This window comes from Mytilus trossulus, chromosome 14 (assembly GCF_036588685.1).
Source record: "Mytilus trossulus isolate FHL-02 chromosome 14, PNRI_Mtr1.1.1.hap1, whole genome shotgun sequence".
NCBI classification, from domain to species: Eukaryota; Metazoa; Mollusca; class Bivalvia; order Mytilida; family Mytilidae; genus Mytilus; species Mytilus trossulus.
The window spans coordinates 62827798-62845924 of record NC_086386.1 but is presented as its reverse complement, the minus strand read 5'-3'; the positions used below and the strand labels follow the sequence as shown (position 1 = coordinate 62845924).

At 31.1% G+C, this 18127-nt stretch overlaps 1 protein-coding gene across 1 annotated transcript in view; it reads left to right on the top strand.

The window, feature by feature from the left end:
* The window catches only part of LOC134697981 (adhesion G protein-coupled receptor L3-like), a 58352-nt gene that overhangs the window by 20283 nt on the left and 19942 nt on the right, over nucleotides 1–18127 (top strand). The window contains exons 5-15 of the mRNA XM_063560266.1: nucleotides 639–901; nucleotides 2633–2794; nucleotides 4462–4502; nucleotides 5419–5511; nucleotides 6227–6397; nucleotides 7953–8152; nucleotides 13528–13716; nucleotides 15148–15219; nucleotides 15664–15772; nucleotides 17332–17451; nucleotides 18001–18073. Of these exons, the coding sequence (XP_063416336.1) occupies nucleotides 639–901; nucleotides 2633–2794; nucleotides 4462–4502; nucleotides 5419–5511; nucleotides 6227–6397; nucleotides 7953–8152; nucleotides 13528–13716; nucleotides 15148–15219; nucleotides 15664–15772; nucleotides 17332–17451; nucleotides 18001–18073 (1493 nt within the window). The remainder of the gene's footprint in view (nucleotides 1–638; nucleotides 902–2632; nucleotides 2795–4461; nucleotides 4503–5418; nucleotides 5512–6226; nucleotides 6398–7952; nucleotides 8153–13527; nucleotides 13717–15147; nucleotides 15220–15663; nucleotides 15773–17331; nucleotides 17452–18000; nucleotides 18074–18127) is intronic.

The following is an 18127-nucleotide window of genomic DNA, read 5'->3' as shown; positions in this document are numbered from 1 at the left end:
TGGATTAGACCGTTGGTTTTCCCGTTGAATGGTTTTACACTAGTAATTGTTGGGCCCTTTATAGCTTGTTGTTCGGTGTGAGCCAAGGCTCCGTGTTGAAGGCCGTACTTAAACCTATAATGGTTTACTTTTAAAATTGTTATTTGGATGGAGAGTTGTCTCATTGGCACTCACACCACATCTTCCTATATCTATTTATCATAGTCAACAGTCAAAATATAGACAATACAGCTGACTTCTTGACAAGTTAACAAATGTCCGCCATTGACCTTTGATCTTAGTTTGATAAACATTACATTATACAAATATCTAACTACCTGACAAACAAATATACAGATAATATATTTTCGAATTGTATATATTTTACCGGTGTGCTACATTTAAGGTGGATGCAATAACAATGACTTTTCTGATGGATATTAATAAACATACGAACCTAATAAGCGTATTTAAAAAAATATCAGGCATTTCTTTATTTCCACGTTTCATTTTACACAGTCAGTTCATAATCATATCTACAGTATAAGACTTCTGTGAGTGTAGACTCGCATTATGCAATTGCAATTAATAAAACATTTCTCCACATTTATTTCTCAGCGTCAAAATACAATGTAGCATATATTCTTGTTTTATTTTAGGACATGTGTGTTATCACATATAACTCAACAGTAAGTACTGGATTTTACGTCGTTGCACTACAAATTGAAGATTTTGCCATAGGCGAAGCAGTTAATGCATTAAGCAGTATTCCACTTCAGTTTCTAATCGAGGTTACATTTCAGAATTCATCTGATTCATGTGAAATAAAACCAGTATTTGAAACTTTGCATGATACGAATTCTATCATCGAAATTCCTGTATACACTAAATACCATCAGAATATCATAGCGAGAGGCTTTACGTGAGTAATATTTCTGTATATAAATGTTAATGATTTCACATTTATCGTCATTGTATGGTATACGAGGCCTGTATATTTGATTCTATTTTTTATGCACGCATACTAGTAGCCGTTTTTGAACATCAAAACTATATGTGCACTTGATTTACATTATTTGCAATTAGGTATGATTGAGCTATCATAACTGTATGTTTAATATTCATGTTTCATAAACATAATTAAGTAAATGTGACAATAGTTTTTTTTAACATTAAAAACTGTGATAAGATGTTGGTTGTTAGATAAGAAACAGACAAAGCGTATCTGTCAACCAATTTATTAAGGTGACAGTACAAATTGTTTTGCATGGATTTTCAGAATGTCCAGTCTTCCATCCTTATAATCATACTTGAGTAATTTATTTTCATAGGAGCGTACTGCTGTAGATGAAGTCCCTATAAAGTTAACAAGCATATCGTCGCTGGGCTTCCACTATGCCGTATACGACTTTTTGGCTTTAACCACTTTTTGACACAAATCGTCTTGGCAGGAGGAAATCTTTGATGTTCCAAAATATCATATATTTCGACTAATCAAAACGGATGAAATAAGACATGTTACAAAATTGCCAATCTCATCTGTTTGTAAAGTGTGCTTCCAAAATGTTGTTTGTGAACTTGAAAATTGTTGTATAATATCTTTTAGGAGCAAAGACTTGTTCATTTCTTTAATTCCATCAACATAGATAAAGTTTTTTGGCAATCAAGGGATGTCCAAGATTGAATGTCACTGCCATTTTCAAAAATGTTCAAGTTCACATACGACATATTGGAAACATGCACACCAAATCGACCAAATTTGCAAAGCCTGTTTGTGAGATTTATTTTTATATATATATGTGCATCGTACCAGTGAAGAAAGGTTCACAATTGGACAAGAGTATGTTACTGTTTAAATATGGAAAATTGAAAAATCGAAAGATCATATCTTCATACTTGTCAAAGGCCCAAGTTTGAAGCTGTCCAACTCTGTCAACATCGAGGAAAGGATAAATATTATAACACCAACTAAGAAGAATCCTAATTCCACTTTGCCTAGGACATACGACAGGATAAGACTTTCTGACATATTCGTTATTGGGCAAGAGGGCTGAAAATTAAATATGTAAATCAAAACGGCTTGACTCCCCACGCCACATATCCATTCTCTTATCCTAAGTCAGAATCATCCACTGCAAAACATAAATGTTTTGACTTATATTGTCTGATGTTTAGATTTTTTTTTTATTATTCTTGTCAGGATTATAATAGGAAGTATATTTAGAATAGAATTTTTATTATACTAAATAATCTCATCTTAGTTGAGATATAGAAAATTAGATAGGTTTTAGATATGTTGAAAAACTTGAAAATATTGTAAATTTAATTTACAAAGAATGATGAGATTATTCATCTAAAATAAAGTGTTTGTCTATGTCTTGTTTGAGTAGTATTGATTATAAATTTCATCCTTTACTTTTTGATTAGATGTTGAATTATATTTTGCTGATCATGTATGAATTTCTTATTCAGTTAATTATAGCCTCGGTAATATTGACAAATAAGTCATTTATCAATTTGTAGAATATGTGCATGTATGTTGAAACACTTTGTTAAACGTTTCAGGTGAAAGTGCAAGTGTATCATTTAATAGAGTAATTGATTTTAACTAGCCGATGTGAGTTTTAAAATACTATACCTTAATTTGTTTTAGAATTTCAAAAATACAAGTTATTTCTCAAATTCAACTAACCATATCGGAGTTGCTTATGTTTGGGACATCGTACGAACGGTGGTATATAAATGTGACATGGATACCTTCGCCGATTTATATTGGGAATCATTCAATCTGTTATACAGCTTTTGATATAATCAGGTAAACACATCATGTCTGCAATATTCTTCAGTCTCCAATTCACTTAATAAATACAGTTACTTCGTTGCCTTTATTGTATTAAAGTCGTTTTAATTTACCAAAAAGCGGAAACTGTCCTATCACTCTTGGTTCGTAAATATATAAATAATTATCTCTCTGACTAAAATAGTTTGCATGACGTAATAAATTCGAAGCACAAAACAAGATTATTGATATATGTGAAGTTGGCGGCGGGATCGTTATTCGTTATTCGATTATCCATACAACCAGCTGATATCAGTCGGTTCGATTGTTCTTATGTAAAATACTTCAGGGTTGAATCGTACAGTCACAGTACATAAAAGATATAGTGTTTTGTCCAAATCTGCAAATTTGGTAACATATTTACAATTTATTGGTTACACTGTTTATTTATATAGTGACTGATTGCATTATCGAAAATGTTTGATCAAATACTATATATTTGTGTTTTTAGAATCAAAGTTTCAAATAAATCATTTAAGGGGAGAAATCTCTAAATTATAGCACAACATGTATACTGGACATACAGGGACATTTTCATTTTTTTACTAGTAGCAAGAATACAAGTTTGTTGACACCATTTTATTTTATTTTTATTTTCTTAAGATATATTATAAAACCTATCTTCCCATATTTTATTTGAAAACTCTGTCTTATAGATTTCGTTTTATGCACAAAAATTTGTTTTCATCGAAATTGTTGTTCATTGTATAGAAGGACAAACCACTATTGGTTTTTTACTATGCATTGTATTAAACTGATATTGGTATGAAGCAGCAGAAGTTTAATGGTTATTAAGTTTCTACAACTAAGCATGATTTTGTTAACTTTTATGTCCTGTCTTGTCTCAGAAATACACTATTTATGAGACATCATAAAATTTGGAGTAAGCTGTTTTTTGTATGTTATAGGTTTCATCATGACCGTGCATTAAATGTATAAATCTTTAATCTAGTATCAATGTGTTTCTAGACACATTGAAAATATTTTGAAAGTGCACACAATTTGAGTTTATAGGATGTACGTGTTCTACTTTTTTCAAGGAATGAATTTGTATATGTTAATTTAAGAATAATAAAAAGATTATCAATAAAACATGCCGAGGTTATAAAACACAAATAAAGTACATAACTCTGCTTCGTATCTGGAATACACAATAAACTGTGTAGTTTCCTCAAAACTGGTTTTCATTTCGAAACAAAATATAGTTATTCTATAAGTATTGTTATTTTCCCAAATGTTCCAAATGAAATATTTTGGATAACCCATCATTGTTTTTAATTTGAATCACACTACGTAAACAATTTCGAGAAATTATATATTGTATTGAATTAATACAAATTTGTTTGCGCAAATAGCCTAGTTGCAGTATAAACAATTACTACTAACCGGTAAATATTCTTTTTTAAGACAATATCGTAAAAATAGTGAATGTGTTCGTCTATAATTTTATTAAGTAATACATACTGAGGTACATTTATAAAAATATATATATAATGTATAAAATTGTTTACCATTCATTTGAATAATAATAAATCATAACTTCATCAATAAAAGATTTCAAAAAAATATCTCTAGAATTATAACGCTCCTTAGCTATGTTATATACCTCTATATTTAGTTTTAAATGTACCTACATATTTCAGTCAAAGTTCCGAAAAAATCTGCACAGCTGTAAACGTGACAAGTGAGTACATAAACACGTATCTATACTACTAAAGGACTCAACCGATTTCATTGAGCAGCAAGTCCTTTGAAACCATACAAAGTCCGAAATATTTGTGATACGACGTACACATGTAATGCTTTGTACTTCCTAAATTAGTCTTTAAAACAATCTTTTTTCCACAGACAACGCAAATGTTTGAGAAAATTTCCAAATTTGGAGACCGTTAACGATCCATTTATTATACTCTTTTGCGCATGCTAAGTCGACGTACTGTCTGACAACTCGGCCAACAGCTAGGTGGGTTCCCTTCGTAAAAGATTCAGTAGGCCTTTTTAGAATATACACTTATGATATCAAGATTGTCAATAACGGTCGGATACCATTCTATCCCACGGCCAATTCACACCACTCAAACACTTTCACTAATAATGACAACATGCATCAGTTTATCAACACTGCAAAAACTAGAAAAAAATGATATAACAAACTCGAAGAAATGTGTTTGATAATTAGATTGTTTTCTTCGTCTCTCAGAAAATTCCTTATCAACCTACATATTATGAAAATTGTATATTATGTCCTAACCATGATAATGAACTGTATAATAATAATTTTAACGAGACCGGGTTAAGGTACTGCTATTTTATACATCTAAAACACTGTAAAAGACATGTACAATCTGAATTAAACAAAATAACAAAAAAAAGCCAAAACCATAACACGGTCGATAATGATAGAACAGTACAATTTGAAATTATTTTGCAGCATTGCATTATAATATTTGTGGATACATGTACAAAATGTACATTTGTGCGATTAATAAAATCCATTAATATGGTCATAAAGATGCATATACAATAATGTTTTCTATCAATATTGCCTTCATAACTTTTACAAATGTATAAATTGAATGACCTTTATCTAATTATTAAAGGTTCCATAAACTATTGTATGGAAAACGTTGACAGCTTTCATACTAAATGGAATATAACAGCAGCTAACACACAGGTTAATCTATCTTGTACACGTGAATACATGGATATTGTTTGAAGAAACTGCAAAGGTGATGGAATTTGGGAAGAACCCAACTACATCCAATGTATGTACCTACATGTTGATAAAAAACAGTTGATGTTTTTAGTTTTTGTGATGAGAAACAAGAATTGACACATTCTCAAAAACTAGCTTTATTTACCTTAATTCACAAGAAAAATGACCCGTCTAACTTAAAAAATTACAGACCAATTACTCTTTAAAATATAGATACCAGCATCATTGCATATTCACTAACACAGGAGTTTGAACTAGTATTGGAAAAAAGTCACAGTGATCAAAATAGGTTCGTTAATAGCAGATTGTGTTGTTCTTTAAGGCATTTTGGCTCTCAAGAGTCTTTATACAGATATACAGGAATGTTTATTGAATATTATTTGGATTAAAGTGCATTGGGCATTCAGCGGGGGATTCGTCAAGTATGCCCATTTAGTACTATACTTTTTGTCATTACTGTAAATATTGAAGCTTGAGATTGAGACAAGATAATAAATGATTGGAATAAAAGAAACTTAACAATGATAGAAAAGCCAACTCTTGTCAAATCAATCATCCTACCAACTGTCAATTGTGTTTTTTATCAGTTACAAAATTCTTCTTTGATAAGTGTGGACAAGACTTTTTTAATATTCAACGAGTTTCAATCGATAAAATGTACAATGCTAATGAAAGTTATTTAATAATTGTAGGTTCCACTCATTTTTGTGTAGAACATGTAGATAGATTTAATAATAAATGGAATACAACAGTTATAAACACAAATGTTAACGTATCCTGTACTGGTGAATACCTTGGTTATGCTTCAAGAAACTGCACCGGTGAAGGAATATGGGGAGAACCTAACTACAGCCAGTGCATTAGTAAATTAATACAATTTGTGTTATATTGACGTTTATCTTAAAAAATATAATAGGGTATTTAATCAACAATATTCATGAAACCTAGGGTTTAGATGCAAAGATATTTTCACTAAAACTAAGTAAATATGCTATTTAAAGTCGTTCAATCCATTTCAGTTATGTTTGTATTTTTGTACATGTTGGTACCTCAATTTTATTTTATTGTGTTGTCTTTTCATATTTCTATAACATTTCAATCCTATAATTATTCTTTCTTTTCATATTTGCCAATGAAAAACGGACATTCTAGGGTTAACTCGATGGGATTAAAAACCAAATAAGGTTTAACAACTAAAATATTTAAAAAACAAAATGCGTCCGAAGGATTATTAACTATAATGTATCATATGTAAAACTTGCAAAATCTTTTTTGAGAAATCAGATAATTGAAACCAACGTTATTTATATATTTCGGACTTAAGTGTGGCTTCCTTTTTGCTGAACATTTTTGTTAAAGGGCCAACTGAAGCAAGCGGCCGGGTACGGAAATTTCTAGTCTTTGGTCGCATTGAGATCTCTCTGAAATATTCCCCATCCTAAATTATATTAGTATACTATGAATACATTCATCAGATATTGTTAGATATCAGTCGCCGTTTTTAGAAAAGTATAGCGTTTTAAAGGTTTGAACAGTTCTTACCTAGAATCGTTGACAAATTTAAACTAGAATTATTTATTAAAGCGGTTATTCTTTCATACGTTTTAATTTATAAGTGAAAGGAATTGTAGTTGTGACAATACAAATATATTTGTGATCATATCTAACACAGATAGTCAGTAGCGGTTAACCAGCTCATTGCAGCGTACATAAACGATTTGATGGAATGGCGTATCTTTAGGACTTCGAACCCATGGTTAAAAACGTACTTATATATGTAAGCGGCAACACTTTTTGTTTACGAAATCATGACAGAAAACACAATATCCAAAATATCGCGTCATCGAGGGCATACCCACACCATATACAGACGCTGCTGGAATCCCGCTATAAGTAAATGGCAATTTTATAATTGGAAGATGAAAACTGACCCATATTGTGACTGTTGACCTATTTGTATCTAACTCAAGAAAAACCTGTTAAATATTATCAAATGAACGCTGCTCGTAAACAATTCCAAAACTATGTTGAATAAGCATTAACATATTGAATAATACTAGTTAGCTTTTGATATCGTTAACAAAGGTATACATTTTTTTTGCTTCTAATACAAAGAACCTCACTCATTATTAGTTTTATATTTTATAATTGTTTGACAACAATGTATCTAAATCAAGATAAGTTTTATCCACAGAAATAAGTTTGAGTGTGAAAATGCTCTTAAATTAAATATGTGTTTCAAAAATAATTACCTTATTTTCCATTAACATTAAAGAACAACTTGCTTTTTTTAAATCCATTTCATATATTCAATATAAATTAAACAATATGTACAAATGGCAATGCAATAAATTGTTGCTCCAACATATGCTATATTCACCATCGCGTATTTGGCCAGTATAACTTTTTATATTATAGGTACAAAACATTATTGTGGAGAAAATGTGGATCGATTTAATATTAAATGGAGTTTAACCAAACCAAAATCACAGGTTAACTTATTCTGCACCGGGGATTACGTGGGAAATGTTTCAAGAAACTGCAACGGTGTTGGAATTTGGGATGAACCTAACTACAGCCAGTGCATAAGTAAATCATTGCAATATCTCGTTGAACAGGTAAACAAAATTACAGTGATGACTACCATTTTGTTTTACTTGCATGTAACATTTATGATAGTGTCTTTTGTATGAATATCTTTAAAATCACATAAGTAGGTCAATATAACATTTTCAATAATGTTCAAGAGTCTATTATTTCATCCTTGTTTATGCCTTTTATCTTTCTTGATCCGAGCGTCACTAATGAGTCTTTTGTAGACGAAACACGCGTCTGAGGTAGAAAACCATTAGTGCGGTATTACAATTGTGGGGTCGTTGAAACTGCTAATGGAGGTTTCCTCACCGGAGTATCATCATCCTATTAGTCACCACTTCTGTGTTGGTAAAAAGTATCATTGATATGATCAAAAATAATTTGATTATTAAAAAAAAAAAGATTGTCTACTCCAAGGAATAGATAACCTTGGTTAATTAGATTTGGCAAAACCTTCCGACATTGTTGGTCCTTAATGCTCTTCAACTTTATAGATATAGGAAGATGTGGTGTGAGCGCCAATGAGACAACTCTCCATCCAAATAACAATTTATAAAAGTAAACCATTATAAGTTAATGTACGGCCTTCAACACGGAGCCTTTTTATGATGAGTATTTCGCAGACAAACGTGTGTCAGGCTGACATACGCCTGGTATCTATGAACAGTTTGTTTTTATTATACATGTACAAAAATTATTGCTGGAGATAACACAAAGGTTTAACGATTTCTTTTATAATTGACAGTGAAAACAAAATATCTGATATTAAAATCAAATATATTTTGAGAGAATAAATATTATGTAATAGTAAAAGTTCAATGATAAGTTAATATTGATATTAAAAGATCTCCGAACAAAAAGGAGTGTTCAGATCCCCGAGCCCGAAGGGCCCGAAGGGCGAGGGGATTTAAACAGCCCTTTTTGTGAGGAGATCTTTTAATGTCAATATTAACTTAATCATTGAACTTTTACTGACTTACAAACCGTCAAAAATATAAGGAAAGGACATAAAAAGCACTCGTAGAAACCTTATTCCCCTGCAATGGACGAGTTTAAATATGTTCAACTTAAATTATAGTTGAACAGTACTCAGACTGATATATAAAATTAACAGTTTCCAAATAGAAATGAAAACGGACCGATTTAATGGCATTACATCATATAATTATTTATTTATGATAAGAAAAAAATAGCATCTAAATAACACCAAATGATAGTTTTACAAAATTCGGGGGTAAATTTATATTTTTTAGCCAACTTTTCAAAATAACGATTTCTTATTTAATAAATCAGGCAATCAGAACCCCATACAGACCTCATTTATAACTGACCAATGAATATTATGCCCAACAATCTCTTGCTTTATATACAATGTACTTGATGTTTTTGATCTGTCAGTAATCATGAAATAGATTCGTAAAGATCAGACCTCAGAAAACAGTAAGTAAACTCTCCCAACAATTAGCTTTTTAAACAGATATAGGAAGATGTGGTGTGAGTGCCAATGAGACAAATCTCCATCCAAATAACAATTTAAAAATTAAGCCAGTATAGGTTAAAGTACGGCCTTCAACACGGAGCCTTGGCTCACACCGAACAACAAGCTATAAAGGGCCCCAAAATTACTAGTGTAAAACCATTCAAACGGGAAAACCAACGGTCTAATCTATATAAACAAAACGAGAAACGAGAAACACGAATATATTACATAAACAAACGACAACTACTGTACATCAGATTCCTGACTTAGGACAGGTGCAAACATTTGCAGCGGGATTAAACGTTTTAATGGGCCCAAACCTTCTCCCTTTTTCTGAAACAATAGCATAACATCACAACATATAAAAACATACGATAAAATATCAATTGGCAGACTTAACTCAATCAAAAAACGTATGATTACACAATGAACGAATAAATTTGATCTGCGATATCTGAATACAAATGCACAGTTAATTAAATATTAGAGACAAACATTCATGACCAAAAGGCTAACAAAAAAATTCAAGCACACTGAGAAATATTTAACCAATCAATGTTCACTTTAGAAAAAAACCGGTTTTTTATAATCTTGAAGTTTATACAAATGTTGTAAGAATAAGTGAAAAATTGAAGATATTACAAATAATCAAAGCTGGTATACAGCCAAGATCCATATAAATAAAAAATGACAAAAAAGCATTATAAACAGTATCAACAGGTCGAATTAACAAGAAAATACGATTTGAGAGTACTCGCAGTTACTGACAGCTAGTTAAAAGCCAAAACCAATTAATAGTAAAAAATCATGCATCAGATTGTTTCAGAACTTCTAAGCGGACAGACCTAGATGCATAAGGTCCTTCACAATATTCATGCGGTACATTTTCCTTTTGTATCTGATTTGGTAATTTTCCTATATTACGTTACATGCGAATGCAAAATAATTAGTTTTGTCTATTCAGTCCAATGAATCAATAGATCAAGCTTTATTTGTGTTCTTTTTTTTAAAATAAAAACTACGCATGCACACTTCAATGAGTAAACCCTTATTGAGAATGTACTTGGGCGATCTAAGGTAAAATTAAATAAATCAAGAAATCAAAATTGATGCTATAAGCTGGAAGAGCATTAGTTAAGAATCAAAATAAGCTAAAATATTGATAGGTCATGGAGCTCCTTTTCCATGATATTTGATTTATAAAATATGGCGGGAAAATACTGACTCGGACCTTTACCTTATATTTGCATTGGTATTATTTGGGTCTCAAACCAAAAGAAAGAAAATCAAGAATCTGCTTAAATTTTGTCAAATGACCTTTGATGACTGAGCTATTAAGTATTATGTTAAAAAATGAATAAGTATTGTGGGGTAAAATATTTTACCTTATATCGTATGGAAAAACACCACTTGAGGAGTCCTAACATTTGACACTAATTCCAAACCCTCACCTAAGTACATCCTTAAACTATAGGTTTAACTGGCCCGATCAAAACGTGTGAGGTGAGATATATTCGCAAGTTCAATGCATTATATGAAAACAATCTCTTTAATTTAGACGTCCGTTATTCCCTTTTCGTGTCTAAATGAAGCAAAAACACATGAACAAACTTTTATCTTTCCTAGTTTTATCCTTGCCTGACAAAAAAAAATCAAATGTTATAAATCGTATTAAAACAGTAGATAAAAACCATAGTAAAAAAATATTTAAAACTTTTTTAATAAGCAGTCAGTTATGTGACAAGCTGGTTGTCATCCATTATCATTATTTATTTTACCGTCATATTATACAGTGAAGTGTTTTTCTTTTACTGGTTTATATTACAACTTAAACTTTCACCGATCAAAATTAAAATAGAGCAAGAGAATTTTTTCAGCCAAACACTTGAGATTGTTGGGATATCTTTGACGATGAATAATATTAAATCAAATGTGCCTTTTCGGATATATAATATTACTGAATTAACTCCGTTTAACTATGATTTTTCATGGGTCGGTTTTGAGCTTATTATTCTGTTTACGCATCTTTCTATAAAAAAAAAGACCGAGTGTTGACTCTAAATACTTTTATTTATCTGTGTCTTTGGGTTGCTGTCGCAATAATGTAAACATTTATCTCCTTTAATTCAAAACCAAATGATTCGCTTGGGTATAGAAATATTGACATCTCTGGACCTCTCCCGTCCCACAGTATACCCTTGCTAAATGGGTGCGTTCGTTTGGCTTATTGGATATATACGCAGCTTTGTCCGATCAAACTATAATAGGAATGTTTATTCAATGCCTGGTGCAGTGAGAATTTCATGCTATCTCTATCTTAAAAAACATTAGAGGGAAAGACGATCTACGCACGAATTGAATGATTAAAATGTGTAAACAACAAGAAAGATCAGCTTAATCTCTTCAAATAAGTCGCATGGCTGATTTTAACAACATTTTTTGTGACTTTTGCTAGAACAATAGTAGATGAAAAAAACCATAATAATACAGCTCGCAAGACAATATAAAAAAATGAAACGCCCAAAATAAGTTGAATCTTTTTATAAAATGTTGTCAACCTTTTTTTTATATCATTTTGTTTGCTTTTATGACAACTATTATACCAGTCTGAGATATAAATAAACTTGAAAAAGCAAAATGTTGTCACCTAGACGAGACAGCCGTCATTGTTCGCTTCAATATATGAGTTATTGCCACTCAATAAATATTGTTTTTTTTCTGTTCTAGTCCCCTCCCCTATTAGTTTTGCTGGAAATCATACAATGTAGCCCCTGATGTGAACTACGACAACGGTTTCTTAATGTTAACAAAAAAAGATTAAATGCAAAGAGAAAATGATGGAAGAAATGCTAGGATTTTCATATAAAAATTCAAATGTAAATAATAATGAAATATATAAAAATTGGAAAACTGTTTGAGACTATAATCAACTGAGGACAATGATTATTATATTGCTCCTTTGTGTCCAGTGGCAAATATGTCATGCATATTCACGACTAGATGCAAAGTGGACCAATCTGAAGCAAATGCTTACAAATTAAGAATGCACTTTTTTCAATAAGGCAGAGCGTTCGCTAGAGGTAAAACGTATGCCGTAATAGAATATATTTGAACTATTATAATGATCGAAATCGTAAGTTAAGCTATTAGCCCTTCTTCCCTCTTTTGTCTCCACGATAGACGAATGCCATTAACAAAACGTCATGAATTTACAATCAATAACGGCCACTATAAGTAAATGAGATATGGACTTTTTTATAAATAAGTTCCTGTTGCAGCTAACATCTCCCGGTTCGGTACAGGTTATTATATTCACAAAATACCGCCTGATTATTGATCGGAGATATTTAAGCAACCAAAAGCACTTTGAATCAAACAAATTCTTAATTGTAAATTAAGGTATTTTGCTGGGTGTTTTTTCCCGATCCTATGTCGGACCCCCTGATTTTAAGAGGGCGTATCTAATTAGTCATGCCCGATTAACTTTAAGTATATTGAACCTCAACTTAAAGACCTACATCGGGTAAATAAGTTCGAGGTACAATAAGTAGACAATAGAAATCCTTTGTGAAATGATATCGTCCCAGGTATCTTAGATAATTATTTTGCGTTGAATAACAATGAAAAATGCACGAGCAGGTTGGTAAGATAATATTAATTGATATTAGAATTTGTAACACATATCATCTGCATTTTTTTTTTTTTGTTCTTTATAGTTTTTATTACTGGCTTCTGGTTTAATCATGATGTAAATGTTATACGAATTTGTTTGGATGTATTCTTTTTTTGTATTATTAGCACTTTGAGTACATATAATTTTCACAATATTATGAAAAACATCTAAATTTGAAAAATTTACTGAAGACAAAATACACACAATGAAGTTAATAATATGACTAATACTTTGTTTACTTTTAGACAGCTAGACTTTTATCTGGCGGCAGTGAATATAATATTGTGACCATAATTCTAGAAGATCTAGAAAATATAACTAGGGTCCAAACCGGATTAAGATCTGGTGATCTGCTGGCATCATCAGCTATACTGAATGCTATTGCTAAATATGTAACAGATCACAAAGAAAAACTTGCAGTTAATCAACTAGAGGTGATTTATTTTATACAATATTCATACAATTTTTTGGGATGATAATGTTGAGATCTGTAAATTTAATGTAAAAAATACGTGTGTCCCCTTTTTTGGATCTATACTACGAAAAGTTTCAAATTGCAACTATAACAGCAAAAATACTATATAAAATAGGAGTGATACCTGGTTCATATACACCAAAGGTTAAATACCTTTATTGGATTTATTCTCTTTTAGAACGATTGATCTTTCTATTGAAGAATAAACCCGGACGATTCCAAGTTTCAATGCAATTTGCTTAAAGGCATACACTAATTACCCCTGGAAAGTTAAGATTTCCCCCTGATTAAATTGATTGAACGGGTATTTGCGACAGTTAAATACCGATAAACGTCTGCAATATTCAAATACAAGACAGTGATCACATTCTAATGCAAAATAAATACATAATTCAATTTTAATCATTATTTTAGTGTAAAATTTTCACTAAACAATATTCCGCGATATGACGTTATCTTCTTTGACCACTAAACAAGGTGATATCATGTGTATGCTTCCGGCGTAAAACGTTACCAAAAAGTAAAATCACAAAAATACTGAACTCCGAGGAAAATCCAAAACGGAAAGTCCCTAATCAAATGGCAAAATCAAAGCATAAACACATCAAACGAATGGACAACAACTGTTATATTCCTGACTTGGTACGGGTATTTTCAAATGTAGAAAATATTGGATTAAACCTGGTTCTATAGCGCTAAACCTCTCACTTTTATGACAGTCGCATGAAATTCCGTTATTTTTACAACGATGCGTGAACAAAACAGATATAATAGGTAAAATAGTCAAAATATTATCATAGCAGTCATCACTTTGTAATAATCTTAAGACTAACAAACATATACAACAAACACAAAACGCATCTATCAAATTAAAAAAACAAAGCATGCGTTGTCTGGCTTCTCGACCGCTTAATAAAATTTGTTGAAAAGAATATTTCTAGGTACAAAATGTTAATGTTTTGAGCTCGTTATTGTAGAAATTACATCTTAAGGGGTGTGTACTATGTTGTTTCTCTTTTTTCTAAGACATGTTTATCACGGATTGCCAGATTTTATATTTTTTAACAATTTTTCAAATGGTTGCGTTCTCTCTTTTGTCTAGCAGTATTATGTTTTAAATAGATTCATTATTAAAACCATAACCCTCCCATCTTTCTAAAATACGTATCTGTCATTCTATTTACAATGAGGTTAACTCAAGTTGCGACAGTAAATCTACCGCAAAACTTCAACAACAATACAGTTATCTTGGTCAAACACATTGTCAATATTGCTTATTTGAAAAGGAAATTTAATTTGAACACAAATTTTGAATATCTGTGTAATGTTTGCTTTTGCCTGCAAGTATAAACACATTTCAATAATCTGCAAAATGGTGTATGCCTTTCAGATTTTTGGTTCTTTATGCGACAATTTGCTACAGGAAAAAAATCATCAGACATGGGACGAACTAACGGATGAGGTAACCATTTCGAATAATATAATATATATTTTGATTTAAGGAATACATCAACACTTTGTTTTTGAAGTTATAATTTACTATTGCACCTTTTATTTACTATAATTTTTAATGCGTTAGCTGCATACTTCAAAAGTATTATATTATCCCGCAATAATAGAGATTTTTGCATTTTCGATCGAGTCTTGGGGAAAAGGAATCATTCAAAATTTTACCTTTTTCTTATTGCCATAATTTGCGATCGTATTTGAGTTCGGGAAAACAGAATAAATTCAAAACTAAGCTTGTTCTTGTTGCTATCTTTTAATGCAAACAAATTTATTTAATCCAAAGTGTCCGGTTAACCTTTGCCTGTTCCAAGAGCGGCATCGATCATAAAGAATGCAAAAATATATATCAGACATCTATCATATATTCTATGTATACTTGATTTTATTTTTTCACTAGGGTTTAACTGGTGTTACTTCACTTGTAAACGCAGTAACGGATTACAATAATGCATTCAATCAGGTCATAGACGGTGAATATTCCGTTGTTGTTGTAAAAGATAATATTGGTACGTTGATTAATCAGTTTGCTTTATGTGCAAACGTATTGATTCAAACTGTAAGCTTGTTAAAGGTGAAACAAATAGGATGGTCATATCCACTTGAACATAAAAGTTATTTCATATCCAAATACCAAATATCGTTCATATTGAAAATCTTTTTCTTTAAAAAGTCTTTTGTGTCTTGCTATCTTTAAAATCACCATCCAATATTATAATATCTTAAAAATCTAACATTGCAGTATTTAGATAATGTAAAATACCTGTAAATAAAACAGTAGCACAGTTTTGCCAACAAAAGAATACTTGTGTCAACAATGATCTGCCGAAACAGTACGGAACAAAGTTGTAACGATCTCTCGAGGTCCACACAGCGTTTCTAAATTCATGGCGACAGGCAACATTAAGCACGACAGAAATTGACGAAGTTATCATGTTCATTTGTATACATTTCTGAAAACGAAAAAAATATTATTCATCCTGATTTACTATAAAACTACTTTTATTCGTGGGGTACCAATTTTCGTGGTTTTCGTGGATGACTTTATCCACGAATTTAAGTGTCCAACGAAATGAAACAACATTTGTCCCAATCAAGACATGGAAAGATCCCCATCGTTAGGTTTGACTACTGATATGATCTAGAGAATATATTGAATAACGCCAAATCTGAGAATACTTTAATAGCAGTCACAGAACTACAATCGCATGCAGAATTATACCCATTTAATCTTTAACAACCTAAACTGTACAGCTTTTGATCTTTTAATTATCATAACAAATATTTTTGATCGATTACAGTCAGATTTCCGGTATTGATATGCTAGTATGTTAAAGTGTTCAGTTTATATCCTCATAGTTCTCGTACATATATATGGGAAATAATCATTTCATGCTGGGCTTGATTTTAATCAAAATTACTTGACAATTCAAGATACGTTTATAGCATTTGTTTATATGTTACTGTTTTCTTTAGATGACCTGTTTATGACCTAATTAACACCTTTGATGGTCTTTAATCTGTTGATCACTTTAGCAGGGGTTAATTAGTATTATCACTACGATTGACAGGGGTCAATGTTTACTTTGCAATTTCCTTCAATCCAGAATATTTGTAACCTTAGTTTCTAAAGGCTTTAATTTTTAAATTATTTATTTTAGAAAACTAATATCCACGAATTTAAAAACCCACGAACATGTAAATATTGCTCAAACCTCGAAAATTGATACCCACTTAAAGTACTTTCACAGTATTTAGAAAAATGTTAACCCTTTAAATCAAAGCATATGTATTAGTTAAATTTATTAAACATTATACATACATATTTAACAAGCAGTCTAAGTCAGATAAACTCATTACAGACCTCCAGCTTTCCTCCTTGGTGTTAGAATTAATCTAAAATTAAAATTAACGTCAGATTGAACATTTTGATATAAATAAAAAGAATATGACAAAACAAATCAAATAACGAATAATTTCATTTATGTTAACAAATGTCAGATTTTGCATGTGTCTTTTTTAGATCAATAAAGTAGTTTATTGTTTCAAGTTATATCAATTATTTCAGTAATGGAAGTAGGGCGAAATAGTTCTGACGATATAACTGTTCCCGATCGTTTGAAAACGTCAGAATCATGGATAGCAGATTCTGCGACTGAGATAAAGCTGAAAAAGAACATATGCAGCGGTAAAACATAAATGAATTATTTACTGTAAAAATGCAAATATCTGTGATAATTCAAAACCAAACCTTTTTGAAACCAAATTACATAAAGGTTCTCGTGTTGAAGACCAGTAGGTCTGAAACAGAACAGCGGCAACTGTTTACCACGGCCATACATTTTTCAAACTTTATACATGTAATGACGTCCAATTCGATGCCTTGTTTCGAGAGATTGCCATGCTCTTTGAGGGATCCTTAGGTGACCTGTTTCAAGGCACAAATGCAGTCCCAATTCAATATAACCTCTTTTTCAAGTGGCAGTCTAAATTCCCCGCCCCCTTTATATTCTAAAGAATATCCATACCATGAACTACCTTTTATATTTAATGTTAATGTGTTTTCGTCCTGAACATGCATGAAATATAAGCCACTAGAATTAAGCAACCAAAATCATTCAATATATGTGCGTACTGAGGAGTTGGTGATGAAAAACAAAAGTATCAATATCATAACATTCATATGTCTTTGTAAATATTGTTACGAACATTTAAAACATGCAGTCCTTCTTTACAGGTTTAACAGGATATAGTAGCACTTTCTATCGAAATATTTCAAGGTTCTTCCCGAAATTCTTCATAGATAATGGGTACGTATGTAATTGCAGATCGTTTGCTCAAAGACAATTTCACTAACTACATTA